At 37.4% G+C, this 24,631-nt stretch overlaps 1 protein-coding gene across 1 annotated transcript in view; it reads left to right on the top strand.

Moving 5' to 3' along the window:
- Positions 1–23,888, top strand: part of CDYL2 (chromodomain Y like 2) — a 222,921-nt gene extending 199,033 nt beyond the window's left edge. The window contains exons 5-7 of the mRNA XM_044660619.1: positions 8,399–8,609; positions 20,331–20,474; positions 23,730–23,888. Coding sequence (XP_044516554.1) covers positions 8,399–8,609; positions 20,331–20,474; positions 23,730–23,888 — 514 coding nt within the window. The remainder of the gene's footprint in view (positions 1–8,398; positions 8,610–20,330; positions 20,475–23,729) is intronic.
- The last annotated feature ends 743 nt before the right edge of the window (positions 23,889–24,631 follow it).

The raw sequence follows: 24,631 nt of genomic DNA, 5'->3' as shown, positions 1-24,631 counted from the left end.
GCAGGTCTTATGACATTCCCTTTTTTTCTGGGGTTTTGGCATCATTTCCTTTTATTCTATAGCATTTACTAATTTTATTTGGGCTTCTCCTTGATAGTTTTTCTAGGCAGTTTTCCTTTATGTTAAATTCTTTCTGATTCCTTTTTTGGTACAAATCTCTTTACTTTACCTAAGCATAGATTTTTGCTCATTTGAAGTGTTGGATGAGCTGGACTTATACATGATCTTTCACTGAACCATCTTGCAAAAAGCCAGATGGCTGTAATTATTAAGAAGTTTTCCTTATAATGAAACAAAATCTACAACTTTGCAACTTCTGCATATTGCTCATAATTCTGCTTTCTGGATTCATGAAGAAAAATGATAACTTCTCTTGTACATGATAGCCTTTCAAATACTTGACAACAGCTATTAAAATCATTCCTAAGTATTCTATCCTTTGGCTTATATATCTCCAATTTCTTTGATTGCTTAAAATATTGCATGTTCTTCAGTCTCATTACAACCCTGGTCATCCAAGATTTAATTTAATTGAATAATGACATTAAATGCCATAATTGTGGGCAAGATTAGATTTTAGAAGCAGGTGAAATAAATAGGATAGTTTTCTTTTAGTAGGATGTATAGGATAGGTCTCTGTTAGTAAAATATATAGGATCAGGTTCTGTTAGCAGGAAATATAGGATAGAGTTTGCTTTAGGTGTTTGGGTATCAGAATTCTATCACTAAGAAAGGTAAAATAAGGTTTTATTAGTGTAATAACTGAGATAGGACTCTTCAGAAAAGTATTCCTCTGTTATCCAAATGTACTTGACATCTAGCCATAAATAGCCAGCCATATTAAAAGTTTTTTGAGTTATTCTTTGCCTTGGGTAGTCCCTTTTATAAAGCTGTCCTTAAGAATTGACCCAATTATCATGTCCAGCTACATTTGTGATCATTTTATCCACCATCACAATAGATAAAGGACATGTTAGTGGTCAAGTTAGTTAGAATGATATTTATATTTCAATAAGTCCATGATTCAAATTAACAGATACTCATTAAGTGCCTAGTATATGAAAGGCACTGGTGAAACAGATATGAAATTGAAATCTGGCCCCTGCCCTCAAAAAGATATTGGGTAATTCAGAATTCACTGATAATTAAGGGCATGATAATTTGAAGAGGGAGAGAGCCCTAATGGGAAAGGCTACTCATGGGAGATGGTATCCAACTTATACCTTCAAGGGAACTAATGCTTCTATGAGATTGAAGTGTGGAGGGAGTACATATAAAAATGAGAGAGTGAGTTTAGAGAACTCAAAATAGGGCTGTTAGGATAGATGCTTTGCTTACTGTAGATAATCAGGGAATCTTTGAACAAACAGCTCTGTGGTTGTACCTATCAAGAAATCTTATATTATCTTAGCATATATGTGCACAGAGGATGCAGTTTTATAGGAAGGCCTTTGGTGACATTTCTTTACTGAGTCAAATTGTTTTTATATTTCCAGTGAAAATAAACAAGGGAATCTTATGTTCTCTACAAATTTCAGCTGATTATGCAGCCATGAAAATGAGAGATGCTATAGAAAATTATTTTTTAAAAGTTTGCCTGTTTCTCTTCTCATATTTTCCTTGAGGATATCCTCAATGCGTAGGTGGGTCATTCTCATCAGACTGTAAGAGATGAGAAAGTAAACATATGTTACTGATGTCCTCTCAGTCATAATTATTTTGGTAGCAATCTGGGACTTTTTTTTGTTTAGTATCTTCTCTTGAGTTTTGAACATCATCCCCTCAGGGCTTCCAATATTATGTGGCATCTAGTATGGATTTATTTATGTATTTTTTTGGCCCATTTGCTCTTCTAATCTTCTCCTTTTTACTACTCTTTCTACACTTTTTAAGAGATTGAGGGGTTAAGAATCTAAAAGTAGCACATCTATGGTCACCTATGATGAAATTAATTTCTAATAGAAATAATTAACATAATCCTCAGAGAAATCAGAATGAATGATTATAATTTACTTGGAATAAGTATCACAAATATTTTTACATCCTCTAAGGATCTCTTTGTTGCCTTACCATGACATGGAGATGACTCTGGATTCTCAAGATTATATCCACAGGATACGAATTCTAAGAGGTCCATTAGACTAAAAGGGCTTTGAAGATGGGTCTATTGGAAATTGTGCTTCTGTGGACTGAGAACCACCCTTGCTGATTTCAGAAATTGAGTTTACAGATTAGTTCTCTGCCCAAAATAGCCCTCCAAGACTATCTCCAACATTAGTAGAGGGATTGCAGCATGCACTGGTAGAGAAAGTATCAACACTGATAATATTATAATTCCTTGAAGTATTGCAACAGTTATATTCAAATGTTTAGGCTACATATGGAATTAAGACCTCAGATAAAGGTTCAAATATGTATGTCCTATAGATGAGATGATTAGAGCCTTGGAGCTGGAAGAGGCCTCCCAGCCATTGAGTCCAGCCCTTTTATTTAACTAATGAAGAGAGGATTGGTCCAGGCTCAACATGATTAGTAAGTATTGTCTGAGGTGAGAGAGCTGCAAAAATCAGAATCAGAATGAATACTTTAAATGATCTTATTTCCCATTATGTCCCTCTGTGCCTTCCCTCACTACTTTCCCAGTAAACTAGCCTAGTTCCTCAGAGTCAGCATTTCATCTCACCTCCATGTTGGAAAGCACTCTCTTCTGATGTCCATCATTTAGAATTCTTAGCTCCTTTCAAAGTGTCTGTACAAATGCGGCAGCCGAGGAATTTAGTAGAAAGTTGGACTTTAACTCAGAAAGACTTAAGTTCATATCTGGCCTATAACTCTGGGCAAATCACTCAAACCTCATCTGACTCAGTTTCTTCATCTGCAAAGTGGGGATAATAATACTAATGACCTCCCAGAGTTATAGTGGATAGCATCTTTAAAGTCCTTTGTCAATCTTAAAAGAATATATAAAAGCTAGCTATTAATAAATATTTCTTGGGTTGGATGATAATTTGCAAATGATAACGTGCTTTACAGAAAGATTGATTGTTTGTGCTAGATTGCTTTTTGTGGTCCCAAAAGGTTCAGTGCCCAATGAGTTCGTAATAGAGCAAAATTTGGGGTTGGATTTAATTTTTTGTTCTCTTTGGATAATTCTTCTGGCCCTTGAATCATGACCATGCAGCTATCTCTTTATTCTTCCTTAAGTTAGTGTTGATGTTTCTCAGGCAGAAAGTAGCCAAAACTGTAGAAAACCTGCTGTTATAACCAAGCACTTCCACCAGAGTTTAGCCTTCTCTCTCAACATCCCCCTCTTAAGCCTAAGAATTCTCATGCTCCTACTTGTTTCTATAATGAAAGATTTTCTTATTGTCAAGAATAAAGCTTGATTTGATTCTGGTGGATTAAGAGGAAAACATGTCAGTGCCTCAGGGTTTGGGCAATGGGAAGCAGTCAGTAAAAGAAAGTTATCCAAATGTGACATGCTGAGATGTATATTTGTAGATGGTATATCCTGCTTAGTTTGGCAAAGGCTAAGTTATAAAAGCTAGCCTTTTAAAGACAGAATCTGCACAAGGGTGTACAGATGCCCAGGACAATATTTTAATGGTTTATGAGCACTTTATTGAAAATGACAATGATGATGACCTAAGAAAGGAACAGAATTGTGATCTGAGCAGTCCTCCTTTCTGAACAGAACCATGATGAGATTAATGAAATAAAATGAAAATAAGAGGGAGGAAGGGGAGTGACATGGAGAGAAGCAGACAGAAAGTGAGATAGATAGATGAATAGATAGACAGACATGTTAGAGATAGATATTAGATAGATAGACATGTTAGAGATAGATGTTAGATAGATAGACAGACAGATAGACAGGTAGATATGTTCATAGATAGATATAAAAGAGAGGTAGACAAACAGCTATGTTAAAGAGAGAGACACATAGATATTAGATAGATGGATGGATGTATAGATAGATAGATAGATAGATAGATAGATAGATAGATAGATAGATAGATAGACAGATATGTTNAGATAGATAGATAGATAGATAGATAGATAGATAGATAGATAGATAGACAGATATGTTGATAAATAGATAGACAGACAGAACAACAGACTGACAGACAAAGAATTTATTGAATACTATGTGCCAGGCACTATGCTAATGCTGAGTGTACAAGCAAATAAAACAGGTTCTGCTCAGAGGAAGACAACATGTAAAAGGCAGCTGTAAAGGGGAGGAAAAACACTCAGCAATTTGGTATGGATATGGCTATGCAGTGGGGTAGAGGTTTTGTCCTGGTCAAGATAAGGTAAAAGCTCACCTAACAGAGCCTAGCATTGCTTGGGCAGAGTCCAAGGATGAAGATGGGGAAGGCAGCATGGTGTGGAGATGAGCAGAAACAGAGTTGGAGAATGGATTGAATGAGCTCTTGAAGTTCTCTTCCAACTCTGACCTTCCTTGGGTCTATTGATCTTAGGCCTGGCCAATCAGTGGTCTTGATTCAATGCTACATTTTCCCTCTTGTCCTACAGTCTTCATTTGATGCCTTATCATGGTGTGAAGGTGACCTTGGGTTCTCACAGTCTTTGACAGCAGGACGAGAGCTCTGGCAGGCCCTTCTAAGCTGGGCGTGCTTCAAGTACATCCCGGTGATAGATTATGTGTCGGCTGTTAGAGGAACAGCTTAGCTAAATCTGGAAAGGCTTGTTGCCAGTCAGTTATCTCCCAGAGGATAAAAGTTTTGGCCACAACTCTTAGTGACCATCTACTAGGTAAAGGAAGGGTAGTGATTTGCATTGGTAAAGATATTTCCTACACTGATAACATATGGATTCTGGCAACATTGACTTCAGATTCATGTCCATTTGTGGAAATGCATCTTTACTAGGGTTTTAACCATTAGGATTTTAGAAAGTGCCCTGGGTAGGGGGGAATTTCCTAATGCCAAGTCTCTAGTATTACAGGGGAGGACAAGGATGTGTGCCAGGTGCTAAATCAGGAACAGAGCCCCTTTCCAGAGCTTTTGTCATGCCCAAAGAGGAGCCCTCTGTATGTGAGCTGAGATTCAGAGACCTGCTCCTTCTTTCAAGCTTCTTCCTATAATCCTTTTGAAACTCTCCCATCTAGTTCTGAGCCTTTGCTCCAAGGACCTCTATCTCTGGGCAGGCCAGCATTCCTCAGAATTCCAACCTGAGAGAGCCCAAGACAAAGGTTCTGATGGTGTCATATATTATTTGCATTGAATATTTTAAGCCACCTGATGGTGTCAAAGATAAATCCTGTAGTATCAGGCAGGTTTGTGTATAGTCTATCACTGGTTGCCAATGCATGCCATAGTTAATGTCAGGATCAAGGGATTACTGTAAGGGTACATAGTATCATGGCATATTCTGACACATCTGGCCATCATTGTAGCTGCATTCGTTTCTTTTAATTTAATGTCATGAGTTTTCTTTTATGTTTTATATTATTAGCATCCTCATTGTAAAAATTTATTTATTGTTACATTAAAATACATTAAATACATTAAAATACCCATTTAATGCCTTCCTTTCCCCCATTAGAGAAGGCATAATTTGACTATATATATATATATATATATATATATATATATATATATATATNTTGCATTGAATATTTTAAGCCACCTGATGGTGTCAAAGATAAATCCTGTAGTATCAGGCAGGTTTGTGTATAGTCTATCACTGGTTGCCAATGCATGCCATAGTTAATGTCAGGATCAAGGGATTACTGTAAGGGTACATAGTATCATGGCATATTCTGACACATCTGGCCATCATTGTAGCTGCATTCGTTTCTTTTAATTTAATGTCATGAGTTTTCTTTTATGTTTTATATTATTAGCATCCTCATTGTAAAAATTTATTTATTGTTACATTAAAATACATTAAATACATTAAAATACCCATTTAATGCCTTCCTTTCCCCCATTAGAGAAGGCATAATTTGACTATATATATATGTGTGTGTGTGTGTGTGTACATATATATATATATGTAAAACTATGCCTTACTAATTTTTATTCATCACTTCTTAGCCACTTCATTTTTAATATATTTCTATATCTGAATGCTTTTATCCACTGCTTGCAATAAGAGAAGAAAGTGGAATGTTCTGTACACAAGAGAATGGCACATAAAGTAGTAGCTGTCAAAGCCACAAGTTGGTTTCTAGACTTGAATGGAGTGAGATGGTTTGAAATCCTACTGAAAAGACATGGTTGCTTTTCCATTCCAATTCCAGTTCCAACAATTCCAGTAACATCCGTGTGTATAGTCAAGGGACCCATGAGGAGGTGCCATGTAACTCAGTGGAGCTGATGCCAACAGCCCCCATTCCCTGAATAAGTGAAGGGGAGGGGAACAGTATGTTTGGAGAAAATGCTGAGCTATGTGATTTTCTCTGTCCTTAAGCTACTTAATGGCTACTCTTTGCTATTTATCACTATAGGATTCCATCATTTCCATTGCTTTCTTCTCTTTTAACTGCTTTTCTCTTTTTAGTTCTCTATTGTATTTTCTGTTATGTGATGTTAACACCTATGCTAGGAATTGACACTAGCTGGAGTCTTATTGAGGGTTCATTAAAGTATGTACTCCCTTTTACCTTATCAGTCCCCAAATCATATATATATATAGGGAACTTCAGCCAGTGTGAGTCATGGCAATGCTACCAGACCCAAATCTATTTTGATCTGAAGATACTAAATATAACAATATCCTGGTTCACGTCATAAAATACTGCATGTAGTAGTAACAAATTTTAGAATGTTCATTATTATCTAGAGGATGGCCAATAGACTAGAGACCTTGACCATATGAAAATCAGTTGAAGGAACTGGGGATGGTTAGCCTAAAAATTTGACTCTAGAGATTTTAAAATAGATTTCTAGTAATAGAGTTATTATAAAAAAGAAAGATTTAGCCTTGCTCTGCTTGGCTCCAGAGAGTAGAACTAAAGTAATAAATATAAGTTGCAAAGATGAAGAATTTGTCTCAATGCAAGGAGGAATTTCCTAATGATGGGACCCATCTAGCAGTGGAATGGAATACCAGGTGAGACACTATCATAATTAAAGGTAATAAGTGACTTGAAAGTATTTGGTACAGGGGATTCTTATGCTGTAGAAATTAGAAAGAGTCTTTAGAGTCTCTTCTAATTCTGGTGTGCCATGATCCTCTGATTAATACACAGGTATTTGGAGTCAAACTTAGCATGACCAAAGAATAGTGGATGATCTTTTTTTCCTTCTGATAAATTTACATAACCATAAACACTTGCTCACTAAAAAGTATTTCTACAAATTGCTTTTTAATGACACCATGAAACTGGGAAATCAAACAAACATCCCTTTGAAAATTAAGACATCAAAAATTTTTATCATTGGAAAGATTTCATAGGTCATTTAGTCCAGTCTTCTATCCAATTCAAAGATCTCTAATAAAAAGTCATCCAGCTTCTGCTCCAATATTTCCATTAAGTGACAAGACTGGATGCAGGAAGACTCATCTCCCTGGGTTCAAATCTAGCCTCAGCCATTTACTAACTGTCTCTGGGCAAGTCACTGAACCCTGTTTGCCTCCATTTTGTCCTTTTTAAAATGAGTTGGAGAAGGAAATGGCAAAACACTCCTGTATCCTTGTCAAGAAAATCACAAATGGCATCATGAAGAATTGGACATGACTATAATGACTGGAATCAAATCAACCTCGTCTCAAAGAAACCCATTTTGGTCTTAAGGCATGAATGTTGATTGATAGACTAGGAAACAAGGGCCTACTGTGTGCACTATGCCAAGTGTTGAAGGATATAAAGGTCAAAATGGAACTACTACCCTTGAAGAATTTACATTCTTTTGGAGGGCTAGTGTCTTAAGTGTTAGGAAAATTTTCAAATAGGAAGTGTCTTTCAGTGATTTCTATCCAGAGTCCTGGCCTCTGGAGCCAAGCAGAAAGTCCAAGACAGCTATCTTGTCCCCCAAAGGTCTTCTCTTCTTCCAAGTCAAATGTCCCAAATCATTCAACCATTCTTCCTAAAGCATGGTTTTGAGTTTTTTCACTACCCCAACTGTTCCGTAGGCATGTGTCACTGTGTCAATGAATTTCCTAAAAAGAGACACCCAGTACTAGACATAAGACTTCAGATAGAACTGAAGACAGTGGTATTATTGCTTCCCTGCCTCTGAACATGGTGCTTCTGTATAGGTACAGTATATAGCTCAGGGGAGGCTATTGATTATCCTTTATGGGATGCTTCATCATCTTCATTTAATGATAGGTGGCAGGGGTCACCTAGTGTAGGTTAGAAGTAGGTCAGTTAAACTTCATCTCGGTAAGATTATCATCTTTTTTTCCCCATTCTTTATTTTAGGGATTTTGTAAGAGCTTTCATCCAGTTTAAGAAGCCTATTGTGGTTGCTATTAATGGGCCTGCCCTGGGGCTGGGCGCATCTATCCTGCCTCTCTGTGACATCGTCTGGGCCAGTGAAAAGGCTTGGTTTCAGACGCCATATGCAACCATACGCCTCACTCCTGCTGGATGCTCCTCCTATACATTCCCACAAATCCTTGGTGTTGCTCTGGTAAGACTTCTTGTTTTGCAGTTGCCTTAAAAATCTAATGCCACCATATGCATGTTTTTCTTTTTTTTTTCCTGTTCATTATTGATTGGCCGATTCTGATTGACTGTTGGACATGGAACCAAGAAGACCTGAATTTAGATCCTACCTCAGATGCTTGCTAATTATATGACACTGGGCAGGTGTCTTAGCTTCTCTCAGTCTCACGGTAAAATTGAGCTAAAAACAGTACCTCTCAGGGTTGTTGTGAATAACCAATGAAACATGTGTAAAATTTTTTGCAGATATTAAAGTAATGGATAAGGCAGCTCCCATTTCTAAACCATCTTACCATTTACAAAGAATTGTCCTCAAAATGACGTAGATGGTAGGTAGGTTGAATAATGCTAATCTAATTTTAGAGTCCAGGAAGCCAAAGCTCAGAGAAATTAGAATGTGACTTGTTTGTGTAGACCCTCTAACACAACAAAGGCTAAGACTCAAACTTTCTAACCTCAAGTCTAGTACATTATTGCATCCCAACTTTTTTTATTCAGGGTTTAAATGTGACTCTCATCACATTGTTACCTACCCATTGTAAGATTAAAAATTAATATCCAAATACTCCAAGTATTATAATTTTATAAGGTTTTATTTATAATAATTTGAAGCAAAAGGAAAATTAGCAGCCTCAGTAAAAAAAAAAAAAGAAATCTTTCCCCAACCACAAACGCAGGAGAGGAGAGAGAGTGGGTGGGATTACAGTAAACTTATAAACAACACATGAGGATGCAACTGTGGAAGAAAGAAAAAGGATTCTGGGAAATACTAAAGGAATTCTGGAGGACGTAGTCCTGGGGTACAACATTCTAACTACACTATGAAGATATGCAAGCAAAAGACCCTGCCTGGTAGAAGATAGAACTTGTCATGCAATCCATGGTTTTTAATGTGGTAATGCTTAGGAACCCCCGAAAAGTCTCTTTTTAAACACTTCTTCACTTTATCCAACTGGCAGCCATCCCATCCCAAGTCTCCCTTCAGAACCCCTTCAGGGTATTAGGCTGCAACAACCTCTCTTTGGGATGGAGCACCAAACACCATACTTTATTACTGGTTACTACTCCATGGTCATACTATTCCATGGTCAATATGGCTTGTAGATAGCACTCAAGAAAGTGGTGAAGGAACCTGAATGCACCACCAACAGCAGGCTCCTAACCCAGTCCCAGAGAGAAAAATGGGATAATCCCACCACCATTCTTAAGTGTCATTATTATTTGGGCCCTGCTAACATTGGCTAGCATTTATATAATGGTTTAAGGTTTGCAAAGCACTTTATAATATTCTCTCATTTGATCCTCATAACAACCTAGAATGCAGGTGTTATTGTATTCCCTGTATTATAGGTGACGAAATGTTGTACAGGGTCTGGGGCCAGATATGAATTTAGATCTCCCTAATTCCAGATCTAGTGTTCTATCTACTTTGCCACCGAACCTTTTTTTGATTCCTTCTCAGGAAAGAGAAAGCACGAATAACTTAGGAAATCAAAAAGGACCAAATAAAGAGGAAATCACTTGAACTATGAGCTTTGAAGAAAGATAGGAATTCTATAAAGGGCATGCTGGAAACACCTGGCAAAGATTCTTTGGAACAGTTCTAATTATTATCTATTTTTCCCCTTAAATTGAGACTAAGATTGGCCTTTCTGCTCTCTTCACCCTTTGCTCTCATCTTTGCCCTCGGGACCCAGGTGGAACAAATCTGGACCCTTTCCCATGTGATGCTTTAAGATGCTTTATGACAGTTTTATTTCTACTCAGGCCAGGTTGGACAAAGAGGGAGTCCCTGCACAATGTCAGAATCCATGGATCCAACCCTTTAGGTTCCATGCTATAGGAAAATCTGGGCATTGGAGGAAACAGAGCTGACATTTTCTGTGAATTCTCAGCTGTTTGACTGGCAGTTAGGCATTACCACGTATCATTCTGGGATGCCTCTGTTATACTGTACCTGGATGCATTGCCAATGGATTGTTCCATATGCTGAGTTCATTTATTTTTTGTAAAGCTCTCTCCTCTCTTCTGGCATTTTTATAGAAAGTTGATGTCTCTGCAGCTTAGGTGGGAGGAAAACAACACTGCTGAGCCTGGGGAAAACCATGCCCACCTGGGGATTATGCAGTGGGAGAGAGGACTAAATTGGGAGGTAGAAGACCCATTTTCAAATTCTGGCTCTACCATTTACTGGGTAAGCTTAGGCAAGAGCATTTAAATTCTCTGAGCCTCTATTTTTGCATTTAGAAAATGAGGAGCACCAAGGAAAAATGGACCAAATCATCAACTGTTCCTTCTTTTTGACCTTGAATTTCTCTGCTCTCATCAAGATGGGGTGGGGCAGAATTCATTGCAGGTATGAGATGATTGAGAAATCTTATTGTGCCCTGGAAAAATTTAGGGAGATCTCATGGAAGAAGAGTCTCATGGTTCTCAAAGGGTTCTTCACCTTAGCTATGAGGAGTCATCCCTCATGGATAGGGAGTTTCCTACTCTTCCCTTTCCCAGAATGGGAGGGTGTGAGAATGGTAACTGGATTTAATAAGTTTCCTCTTCAGAGTAATACAGACTCACAACAGCATCCTCTCAGGCTCAAAGGGGAATATCACTATATTTAGAGTTGGAAGACCCCTCAAGGGCTATGTAGTCCAATCTATATCTAAATAAAAATTCCTTCCACAGAATACCTTCTTTAGCAATAGTTCTTGGGATCCACAGCCCACCTAAAGAGTTCAGAGAGATTTCAAGGGTATTCAAAATTTGGAAGGGGGAAAATTACATCTTTCTTTTGACTTAGCTTCTAACCAAAATTTATAATTGACTTCAGTAATTTAAAAGCATTATTCTGGTGAGGAGTCCACAGGCTTTTCCAGGCTACCAAAAGAGTCCCTGACATAACAAGAGACAAAGAATCAAAATCTCTAGTCTTTAGGATCCAGTCTTTGCTTGGAGCTCTCAAGAGGCAGATCATTCTACTTTTGGAGAGCTCTAATTTTCAGTAAGGTTTTCCTTCCACCAATCAAACCTAAATTTACCTCTTTGTACTGCTCCTCATCTGGTCCACCAGAGCAAAATGAAACAAACTGAATCCTGAATCCCTGTGACAACACTTGAGACACTTGCAGGTGGCTGTCATGTTCTTCACTAAAGCTTTTCTTCTTGAGGCTAAACACTCCCAACTCCTTCAACTAAAGCAATTTGGCATGAATTCAACACCCTTCACCATCCCAGCTGCCCCTCTCCAGACACTCTAGTTTATCAATGACTCTCCTAAAATACTAAGCCCAGAAGTGAGCACAACTTCAAATGTGGTCTGATTAAGGCAGAGTATAGTAGAGACCATCACTTTGTTTTGGGGGACTGTGCCTCTCTGCTCCCCCCACCTTCATGTAGCCTATTTTAAAATCCCAGTTGGTTCTATGACTACATTATCATTCACCATTGACTGCTATAGAGTTTCCCATCCATTAAAACTACTGATCTTTTTCAGATGAATTGATCTCTGGTTAGGCGACTGGTGGAGTGGTGGGTAGAGTAAGGAACCTGCAGTTAGAAAGATCTGAATTCTAATCCAGCTTTAGATATTTATTTGTTATGTGCCTTTAGATAAGTCACTTATCCTTTGTTTGACTTAGTTTCCTCATTTGTAAAATGGGAATAATATACCTAAGGGTTTTGTGAGGATCAAATTGTAAAGTACTTAGCACATAGTGGGAGCAATGTAAATCCTTGTTTCTTCCCTTCCCCTCTTATATCTTCCCTAGTTATGTACTTGTGAAATTCATTTCTTTAATCCATTATCATTAATCAATTTCTCTCATTTATCTCAATCCTAAGTGCTAACCAGCATCCAAAACTTTTTTCAGTCTTATCCAAGGTGTTAGCTATTCCTCCCAGCTTTGTATTCCTGGCAGATCTGATAAGTGTTCCATCTAGACCTCTTTCCATACCTTTGATAAAAATGAGAAACAACACCAAGCCAAGCCCGGATCCTTGGGGTACTAAGTAAGAGATAACCTTTGAAGTTAACACTGAGCTCTAGATGTAAACCATTCAGCAGGCTGTGAATCCATCCAATTACCCAGTCACCCAGCCCCATTTTCTCTATAAGTATAATTTTAGATATTTTATCAAACACTCCCCTTAAGTCTAGGTGAAATATAGCTTTAGCATATCTATTGCCCATTTACCAATTTAGTAACCTTGACTTAAAAAGAAAACAACATTTGTTAAATTTCTAGTGCATGCCAGATACTGTGCAACTATTATCTCATTTTATCCTCACAACATCCATTGAAGGTAGGTGTTATTATGATCTCCGTTTTACAGTTGAGGAAACTGATACAGGCAGAGAGCAAATGATTAAAGGCTGCTAAGTGTCAGAAATTAGATTAGAGCTTGGGCCTTCCTGGCACTAGGTCTATCACTTTATCCACTGTACCACCTAGCTGCCTCTGAGTAAAAGGCTAATCTGTTCATATGGAACCCTGAAGGCAGTGAGTAACCACTGCTACCTTTTCTAGATTTTCACCTAACCTCACCCAGTCAATCAACACACATTTATTTAAATATTCTCTATTTGCAGGGGGGATACAAGAACCTCATAAAGTGTCTGGATAGGTGTCATGTCTAATAATGCTAGTAAGGTAGGTTGGGGCTAGGCTATACAGGGCTTAATATGCCCAAACATAAGGATTTATATTTGGGCCTGGAGGTAGCTGGGAACCACTGGAATTTATTGAATAGAAGTATGATACTCTGAGGTTTAGGAAAATAACTGGTGGTTATATAGAGGATGGAGAAGAGAATTAAGGCAGGGAAATTTTTCATAGTACATTCTAGAATCCATGAACCAAAGTCAAGTTCACGGGTCTAAAGTTTTCAGACTATTATCATCTCTGTTTTAAAGGGAGGGGAATCAAGCAGAGTGGATTCCACAGGCAAGTTCTGAAGCCAGAAAAATGGGAATGAGAGACCCCCATGAACTGAAACTCTGAAATTCCTCTTTTATCATAATCTTTTATATTTCCATCTGTCATTTTGCCTTGTTCCCCTTAAACTTATCCTCATTGACTTCTAGTCATTGCACATATTTCTGCTTTCCCAATCCATTGCCCCAAATATGGTCTCACTTTTCTCATTTTGCAGTCATGACCCTATAATTGCCCATCTCTAGTTCAATCTTAAACTCTTCCGTAAAATCTCTTGTCCCCATGTCTTATACTGTTAATCCTATTCTGAATTTTCCTTCTATGTTGTATTTATGTATTGTTGAATGTCACTGGAGCATTTTAAACAACTATTCAAACCAGGTCCACTGCTAATTTATGTCATATAATCTCAACTCTACTGCACAATAATCCTTTTATTCTTCCCTTATTGACTACCTTTTGAAGACTTCACAGACTTTCCTCCAACCTTTATTCCTTCCTCATGATACTTATGGCACCCTTCCCTTTTTCCTTTCAGAAGAAAACAGAGAAAATAGAGGACATCTACCAAAAAACCTCCTCTTCCAAGTTCTATACCTCCCTTCCTCTCAGTATCATTCCCCATTCTTTCTCTTATTGATCTAGTCTCTAAGGAAGAGGTAGTTTTTCTCTTTGTTGAAGCAACCTCCTTGATCCCATCCACCTATTCTAGTAGCTAGCCCTTTCAGTCATCTCACTCAAATTTAGGGTGTTTTTTCCCCACACTCCCTTGGCTTCTTTTCTTGCTATGCTCAGATCTCACACATCAATTAAAAACAAAACAAAACAAAATAAAACCTTTGCCTTGGAATGGTCTTCCCCTTAAGATATTGACCTGTATCTCTTCCTTTCCCTGCCAAACTCCTAGAAAAAGTCATCTAAATTCCTTATCTCTACTTCCTCACCTACCAGTCATTCTTCAGTTTCTTGCAATTAAACAAGAATTGGAATCCCACCCTTTTATAGAAATTGCTCTCTGAGGGATTACCAGTGATTAAATTTACCAATTCCTTAACTCAATAGCCTTTATCCTTAGTCCCTTCACACCCAAAGGAGATGTGATTTTATTTGAGATTATGCCTCTTGACACCAGAAGATCTGGAGAAAACAGAATGAATACTCTCCTTATTTTGTCCTTAACAGATTTCATTTGTAGCAGTTGAAATCTTGACTCATATAAAGAAATATGATTTGATTGCTTCCTATTAATGCAATTTACACAGATTGCAACATTAGACTTAAAAGTGGTCATCTAGACTTAGAAAATGTGGATAATAGGGGCAGCTAAGTGACTCAGTGGATGGAGCTTCAGGCCTGGAGATGGGAGGTGCTGGGTTCAAATTCAGCTTCAGACACTTCCCAGCTGTGTGACCCCGGGCAAATTGCTTAAACCCAATTGTCTAGTCTTTACTCCTTTTGTGCCTTGGAGCCTATACTTAGTACCAATTCTAAAACAAAGGGAAGGGTTATGATTTAAAAAAATGCAGATAATACCAAGGTTGTAGGGATTTATTTAAATATATATGTATAAAATATATAATATATAAAATATATTTTACATGTAATATACACACATATCAGTCTATATATACATATATATGAGATAAAGAAATCATAGTTTATATGTGTATATATGTGTATGCTAGGCTGTGACTATGTATGTATGTAACTACATATATATGTATATGTATTGCATATATATGTGTATATTAGATCATGACTGCTTTTATACATGGACATATATTTTGTTTTTATTTATTTTACAATTTTTTCCATGTTTACATGATTCATGTTCTTCCCCTCCCCTTTTCCCTCCCTCCTCACAGACCTGAGGAGCAATTCCACTGAGTTACACGTGTCATTGTTCAAAACTTATTTCCATATTATTAATATTTACAATAGAGTGATCATTTAAAGTCAAAATCTCAATAATATACACATTGAACCACGTGATCAATCTTTTGTTTTTCTTCTGTGTTTCTGTTCTCACAGTTCTTTCTCATAAGTCCCTCAGAAATGTCTTGGATCATTGCATTGCTACTAGTAGAGAAGTTCATCACATTCAATTGTACCACAGTGTATCCATCTTTATGTACAATTTTCTCCTCGTTCTGCTCCTTTCACTTTGCATCAATTCCTGGAGGTTCTTCCAGTTCACATAGAAATCCTCCATTTCATCATTCCTTACAGCACAATAGTATTCCATCACCACTACAATTTGTTCAGCCATTCCCCAATCGAAGGGCATACCCTCTTTTTCCAATTTTTTGCCACCACAAAGAGTACGGCTACAAATATTTTTGTGCAAATCTTTTTTGCTTATTATCTCTTTGGGGTACAAACCCAGCAGTGGTATTGCTGGGTCAAAGGGTATGCATTCTTTTAAAGTCCTTTGGGCATAATTCCAAATTGCCTTCCAGAATGGCCAGATCAATTTACAACTTTACCATTAGTGCCTTAGTGTCCCAATTTTTCTACCTCCCCTCCAACATTCATTATTTTCCTTTACTGTCATATTAGCCAATCTGCTAGGTATAAGGTGGTATCTCAAAGTAGTTTGGATTGCATTTCTCTAAACAGGAGGGATATAGAATCCTTTTTCATGTGATTATTGATAGTTTTGATTTCTTTATTTGAAAACTGCCTATTCATATCCTTTGACCATTTGTTGATTGGGGAATGGCTTGATTTCTTATACATTTGACTTTGTTCCTTATATTTTTGGGAAATTAGACCTTTGTCAGAGAATTTTGTTATAATAATTTTCCCCATTTGTTGCTTCCCTTCTAATTTTGGTTGCATTGGTTTTCTTTGTACACAATCTTTTTAATTTAATTTAATGTAATCAAAATTATTCATTTTATATTTTGTTCTTAAATTCCTTCCTTTCCCATAGATCTGACAGATATATTATTCTATGTTCTCCTAATTTATATATGATTTCACTCTTTATATTTAAGTCATTTATCTATTTTGAATTTATCTTGGAATAGAGTGCAAGATGTTGATCTAAACCTAATTTTTCCCATACTGTTTTCCAGTTTTTCCTAGCAGTTTTTGTCAAATAAGGAGTTCTTGTCCTGAAAGGTGAGATCTTTAGGTTTATCAAACACTAGCTTGCTGAGGTCATTTTACCCCTAGTCTATTCCATTGATCCACCTTTCTATCTCTTAGCCAGTACCATATTGTTTTGACAATCACTGCTTTATAGTACAGTTTAAGATCTGGTACTGCTAGGCCCCCAACCTTCCCATTTTTTAAATCAGTTCCCTTGATATTCTTGGTCTTTTGTTCTTCCATATGAACTTTGTTATAATGTTTTCTAATTCTATAAAAAAGATTTTTGATAGTTTGATAGATATGGCACTGAATAATTTAGGCAGGATTGTCATTTTTATTATATTAGCTTATCCTACCCTTGAACAATTACTGTTTTCCCAATTGTTTAGATCTAGTTTTATTTGTGTGGAAAGTGTTTTCTAGTTGTGTTCATATAATTTCTGAATTTATCTTGGCAGATAGATTCCCAAATATTTCATACTGTCTAGAGTGATTTTAAATAGAGTTTCTCTTTCTAACCCTTGCTGCTGCTTTTTGTTGGGAATATGTAGAAATGCTAATGATTTATGTGGATTTATTTTGTATCCTGGAACTTTGCTTAAATTATTAATTATTTCTACTAGCTTTTTAGTTAATTTCCTAGGATTATCTAAATGTACCATCATATCATCTGCAAAGAGTGATATTTTCTCATTATATATTTCAATCCCTTTATTTTCTTTTTCTTCTCTAATTGCTACTGCTAGCATTTCTAATACAATATTAAATAATAGTTGTGATAATGGGCATTCTTGCTTCACTCCTGACATTATTGGGAAGGCTTGTAATTTATCCCCATTGCAGATGATGCTTGATGATGGTTTTAAATAAATACTGTTTATTATTTTGAGGAAAGGTCCTTCTATTCCTATACTTTCCAGTGTTTTCAATAGAAATGGGTATTGCATTTTGTCAAAGGCTTTTTCTGCATCTATTGAGATAATCTAAATCATGATTTCTTGATCTCACTTTCCTTATCTGTACCATGACACATTTGGAGTGTAAGGTTTCTGAGATCCCTTCTGTCTCCAAATCTGTGATCTTGTGATCTAATTATCTTTGGTCTTTCATGATGACCTCTCTGCCATGTTTGAAACTGTGGACCAACTCCTCCTCCTGGATGCATCTATTTCCTTGTTTCTATGATTCTTCTCTCTCTTGATTCTCTTCCTTCCTTTCTAACTGCATTTTCTAAGTCTCATTTCCTAGCCTAAGGCTTTGTTCTGGGCACTCTTCCCTTGTCTCTATATCTGTCCTCTAGTTGATCTCATTAGTTTTCATAGATTCAGTTGTCATCTTTATGAAGATCATTTCCAGATCTCTAAAGCCAGACCTCATCTCTCTATTTTCTAGTCCCAGATTACCATTGCTGCTGGATATCTCCAATTGGATGTCTCATAAGCACCTCAAGCTCAAGATATCCAAATTAGAGCTAATTGCCTTTCCTCCACCACTTTTATGGACTTCCATATTTCTTTTTTTAAAGTTAATTTTTAATTTTTTCATTACATTAAAATTCTCAGGTATCTTCCTCCTTGCAGTAGAGAAGGCATCATTTAACACACACACATACATATATGTGTAAGTATGTATGTGTTTTATGTGTGTGAATAAACATGTATATTTTTATATATACACACACACACATATATATATATATATATGTATATATATATATATATAAATAAAACTATGTCTTGTTTCTGTTTATCATTTCTTTCTCTGGAGGTGGACATAGACAAGCCATTCTTCAAACAATATTTCATTTGCTGTATATAATGTTCTCTTAGTTCTACTCATTTCATTCTTCATAATTTCATGTACATTTCTCCATTTAAAAAATAATCTACTTGTCATTTCTTATAGAACAGTAATAATTCATCACCATCATATGCCACAATTTGTTTAGACATTCCCCAACTGATGGACATCCTCTCAATTTCTGGTTCTTTGCCACCACAAAGAGAATTGTTATAAATATTTAAGAACATATAGGTTATTTTTCTTTTACCTTGATTACTTTAGGAAAAAAATCCAATAGTGGTATTGCTGAGTTAAAGGATATACACAGTTTTATAACTCTTTAGTCATAATTTCAGATTCTTCTCCAAATGGTTGGGGATCACCACTACCTTTCCATTCACCCATGTTTACAGCCTTGGAGTTAGTCATTTTTGATTCTTTACTGTTTCCCTATTTCCTTCCCCTGATATCAAATAATTTGGCGAGTCCTATCTGCTCTACCTCTACAAATATTTTTTGTATCCGTTCCCTTCTCTCCATTTAGATGGAGCATGCTTATAAATATTTATGTAAATATTCCTGGCTCTCCAAGGGAATCATCACACACTTTTAAGTTTAGTCTGCATTATTACCATTTTCTTCATCACTTCTTTAAGTCTAGACAATCAAAAAATAATAAATCAAACTCTAATTTCTAGCATTTGCTGATTTCGGGGATATAAATGCTTACCAAGAAAACTAAACAGTGGACTCTCATGAGTTGGTATGAGCTTGCTCTGGCTTACTTCTGGTTACCGCTCTAGCATATCAATCATCATCTATTGCCTAGACTACTGAAGCTAGTCTCCTGAATGACTTCCATTCCCCCATTTTCAGCCTCTGTTTAGCAGATGAATGAGATACCTAAAGCACAGATTAGATCAAGACGTTCTAGTGGTTTCTTGTTGCTTCTGTGATAAAATGCAAAATACTCTCATATTTATACCTCTAAATTCTGACTGCACGTGATTCTGCTTCATCTACTCCATATACCATCCCAACTGACCTGCCAACTGTTCTCCATTCATGACATTCCATTTGCCACTGCAAAGCCTTTTGTAGTTTGTTCCCTTTACCTGGAATACAGTACCTGCTTCTCTTTTTCCCTGAGATTCCCTGGCTTTCTTAAAGACTCTGTTCAAGTATCACCTCCTAAGGGGGGGTGAGATTTTTCCTTATTCCTCCAGTTAGGGGTTTCTGACCTGAAATTTCTTTGTATCCATTCTGTATTTTGTTATCTATCAACACGTATTTCTCACTAGAACCATGTAAGCTCCTCAGAGATGGGAATGTGCTCTTTTTGTCTTTGTACCCCTGGCACCTAGCACAGTATCTTGTCCAGAATAGATGCTTAACAAATGTTTGTTAAATTGAAAATGAACTGAATTCATCTTTTTAAAGTTGTAGCACTAAATTTGAGCCTGGGTCCTCCAGTTCAAAATATAATGTTCTTTCCACTTCAAAATCCAGTATTACTTTTAGCACACCATTCTCTAAGTCCCTTTAAGGTGTAACAATCTATGACCCACTTTCATACTTTCTGCCTGTCTCTAACAGACATATTCAGGCAAATGCTATATTTAGTGCCAATAATTGGGATAGAAGAGTTGTCTCAACTCAGAAGTACTTTATAGGAGAGACAGCTCAGTAGTCAGAGGACCTGGGCTATTTACTTTGTGTATGTGAGTGCATGGGTGTGTGGATGATCACTTGTTGTGAGTACTGCAGAGGGAATCCTCCATCATCAAGGATGAATGGGGCTTCATGCCTGGGAGGTCCCTTCCAACTCTGAGAAGTTGGAATCACTTACGGTATCCTTATCTTTGTGCTTGCAGGCCAATGAAATGTTGTTCTGTGGAAGGAAGCTCACAGCTCAGGAAGCTTGTAGCCGAGGGCTTGTGTCCCAAGTCTTCTGGCCAACCACCTTCAGCCAAGAAGTCATGTTGCGCGTCAAAGAGATGGCCGCTTGCAGTGCTGTGGTAAGTACTGGCCCCTCCTTCTGCAGGAGAAATCCTCAGGATCCAGAAATTCTTCTGATCTGCCTTTGGCTTCCCTTCCTACCCTGCCTCCTCTTCCCCCACCCAGCCCACTCTACCTGCCTCCTCTCTCCTCTTCACTTTTTGGTTGATTGAATAATCTGCCCTAAAGATCAGAACCTTTTTCAAAATATGTATATGGTTTTGAAAGGAATAAGCAAAAGATATCAGATTATATTCTGAACAATGGATGGAAAATTGCATGTATTATTCTTAGGACTCAAGAGCTAGAAGGGACTTCAGAATATAGTAAAAGCTCAGAGTAACCTTAGATCATAGAAAATGAAATATTAGTGCTAGGATATCCATTGGAATATAGATCCTAGAATGCCAGGATATAGAATATAGAAAATCAAAGCAAAGAAGGATAGTAGGACATAGAAAATGTTAGAGGTGGGAGGAAACAGAATTTAGAATGGCAGAGCTAGAAGGAATGTTTGAATATAGTTCATAAAATGAGAGAACTCGATGAACCCTAAAACATCTAGATCACAGAATGCATATCTAGAAAGGGTTGATAGGAAATAAAATTCTAGAAATGGAATGGACCATAAAAGACCATTTAATTCAACACTTTCTTTTATGGAGAGGGAAAACGAGTTCCAGAGATGTGAAATTCCCTGGCCAAAGTCATACAGATACATTTCAGGCAAAATCAGGTCTAGACACTAGTCTTTTGACTGCCAGGCCAGTATTTTTTTTTCAGAAACTCATATTTATTCTACAAACGTGTCATGCACTTAGAATTGGAAAGAGTCCAGTTGTTTCCATTCAATTAACCTCTAATTGCCTGTAAGGTCACATAGTCCAAACCCTACTTAACCCAGACTCAGACCAACTCTTGCTCAAAGTATGTATATTTGTATAATATCTCCAACAAGTGGTCATCCAGCCTTTGATGGAATACATCAAGTGATAGCTTGATTCACTACTCCACCAAGGCAATTCAGTTATACCTTAGAATTGCTCTAAGTATTAGAAAGTTTTTCCTTATTTTGAACCCAGATGTCTTCTCTATAATATAAAGGGTCCATCAGGATTATATTTGCCTTTGGGAACAAAGGAGAACAAACCTAATTCATCTTCCACATGGAAAAATGATATCATGCACCTCCTTAGTTAATTCTTTTCCAAGTTAATATCTTTAGTTACTTCTGTGAACCTTCTTATTGCCTAATCTCCAAGGTCTCACTCCACATTGTTTATTTACCCTTGTGTGAATACTCTCCAAATAGTCAATATATTTCTAAAAATAAGACCTCATAACTGGACATGGCTTTCCAGTTATGACCTAATGGGGCAAAGGACAATGGAGCCATCATGTTTCTTTTTCTTTGGCTTCTGCTTATGATAATAAAGCTAGGGAACACACTAAGAGAAGATGAATGTGCTAATGACCACATCAGTAAAATCCCTCACAGCAAGACTTAGGAAGAGATGAGGCAGGAGTGGGTAGCCTTTCTGTCCAGGAGCATTTACTTGGATGGAAATCATCATGGTGTATGGACTCTTGGCACAGTCAAAGGTCCCCATTTGACTCCTAAGTCTTGTTGCAGAGAGATTCAGTCCAAATACTGGCTTGTAATTAAATGTGGAGTGTATCTTTTAGAAGTCACTCAGAGCCCAGTAAGTAATATCCTATTTAAGCACTCATGTAGCCACTGAGACACATCAGAGCCTAAACAATGAAATCGGAAGTCTCCTGATCTCTTTCCTAGGGATGTGCAATTTGGTTCTTCATACCAAATGCCTCATTCCCCAATCACTCCTCTGGAACTAGGAGGGTCATTTAAGGCATTTCTTGCTAAGCATTAAGTTAAAATCTCTTGTAGCTGCTTAGAAAGTAAGCTCTGAGACTTACCTACAAAGAACTACCCAGACTGTTGGATTATCACATCCTTCTCTCTCAGTTTACAGATGAAGAAACTGAAGCCCAAAATGGTGTTTGAGGATTCAAACCCAAGTCTCTCCAGATATATCTTTTGGGCATCCATCCTGGTCATAATATGTTTACCTTGAACCAGACTTTTACCTGCCCAACCCCAACTCAATTCTGGTGGGATCATGAAGGCAAGAAGAGTTTACAGTTGTGGGAGAAGCATGTGAGACAGTAGAAAAAACATTGGATTTGGAGTCAGAGGATCAGAGTTTAAATGCTAGCTTTCCTACTTACTGGCCAGACAATTCATTTCACTAAATCTCAATATGAAGAAGGGAGGGAGGGAGGAAGGAAGGGAAAGAGAAAGAAAGAAGGAAAGGAAGAAAAAAAAGAAACAAACAAACAAAGCAAGAAATAAAGAAAGAAAGAAAGAAAGAAAGAAAGAAAGAAAGAAAGAAAGAAAGAAAGAAAGGAGGAAGGAAGGAATGAAAGATAAATGATAGATAGATAGATAGATAGATAGATAGATAGATAGATAGATAGATAGAAGGAAAGAAAGAAGGAAGGAAGGGAGGAAGACACCTCTAGGCCCAGCACACTTTCTATTGTGCCTTGGCTTGCAAAATAATAATCATAGTCAATATTTAGATAGTACTGCAGGACTTGCAAACATATATCATTTAATTTGATCTTTATAATAGGTATTATCTCCAATTACCATTTTACCCCTAAGCATTTATTTAGCACATACTATGTTCTAGGTCCTGTGCTAAATTCTGTAATAGAAAGAGAAGAAAAAGCTGCCTCTGCCTGAGGCTCACATAGGTTAAAATAATTTTCTATCCAAGGTCAGAAGGCAGATTNTCTCTCTCTCTCTCTCTCTCTCTCTCTCTCTCTCTCTCTCTGCTTCTCTCTGCCTCTCTCTATCTCTGTCTGCCTCTTTCTCTCTATCTCTCTCTATCTGCCTCTCTCTCTCCCTCTTTCCCTCCCATCACAAAGAAAAATGTTAAGAATCCTTGGACTAAAGGATTTCTGACGTATCTTTTGGTCCAGACAGTCTTAGTCTTTGATTCTACGATTGTGCATTTATCTACTGAAAATAGCTTTGAAAGTGCATTTACAAGGAACCTGTCTTGGGTTCAGGCTAAGTGAGGGATTATGTAGGAGATAATCAAAGGGAGGAGATGTGGTCACCAGAAATACACCTTTTTGCCTATCATTGTCACCTGTGTGCCTGCTGGACGTGTGGAGAACATTTCCTTGACATAACAGCCACTGAGTATTGGCCAGTCGATCTGATTCAAGGTTTTCCTGTCTAGGTGTTAGAGGAGTCTAAATGCCTCGTGAGGAGCTTCCTGAAATCGGTCCTTGAGGATGTGAATGAGAAGGAATGTCAGATGCTAAGACAGCTATGGAGTTCTTCCAAAGGCCTGGATTCACTATTCAGCTACCTGCAAGAAAAAATCTATGAAGTCTGAAAGGCTCTGGTCTAATTTTTGCACCCCAGCTCTGTGCCCAGAGTAACCTGACTTCTGGCTCTTCTCTGTGTTCAAAACATTGGAGCCCAGTGTTCTGGAAAAGAGTTTGTGAATGTCTCTCCATACCTAGGGTTGTGTCAGTTTTCCTTGTGAGTCATTCTGGGACTTTACTGGGTTGTTTCTGCATTGGTTTGGTTTTGTGTAACAGATGTGGGGCTCAGCATTCTCGGTTTGCCTCCCTTGGTCAGAGGTTCCCCCAAGGGCTGTCTCTTCTGGGAGGGAGCTTGTCTGATGGTGAGACATGCAGCTTCCTCATGTTCTGGATTTCACCACCATGATCCAGTAAGGCAGTACCATTTTCCCCCAGTTTTCTTTGTCCTTTTGGCTCAGGCTGTGTCACTACTGTGCCACTCTTTGGAGGGTGTCAGCTTTTGACCAGCTAAGGAGGGCTTTTATTACATCGAATGCCAATCAAAGGACTGGGTTGAGCATGATTGATGAGTCAGTCATCCTCAGGCAAGACCAGCCCAATCAATCACATAGACTCTGTATCAGATTCCCTCCTGTCGCCACAATGATCTGTGTGACATCTAGGACTTAGTCTGAAAATCTTATGAAAAAAATTGACAAACCCAGATATTGTATATTTAGAAATGTTTTGTTAAATATATATTTTTCAACACTGTAAGTGGCAATTCTAATAATTTATGTGTATTATATGTAAAATTAGGGTGTTTTTTTTT

Source organism: Gracilinanus agilis, chromosome 2 (genome assembly GCF_016433145.1).
Source record: "Gracilinanus agilis isolate LMUSP501 chromosome 2, AgileGrace, whole genome shotgun sequence".
Lineage (NCBI taxonomy): Eukaryota > Metazoa > Chordata > Mammalia > Didelphimorphia > Didelphidae > Gracilinanus > Gracilinanus agilis.
This window is presented reverse-complemented; position numbering and strand designations above follow the sequence as displayed.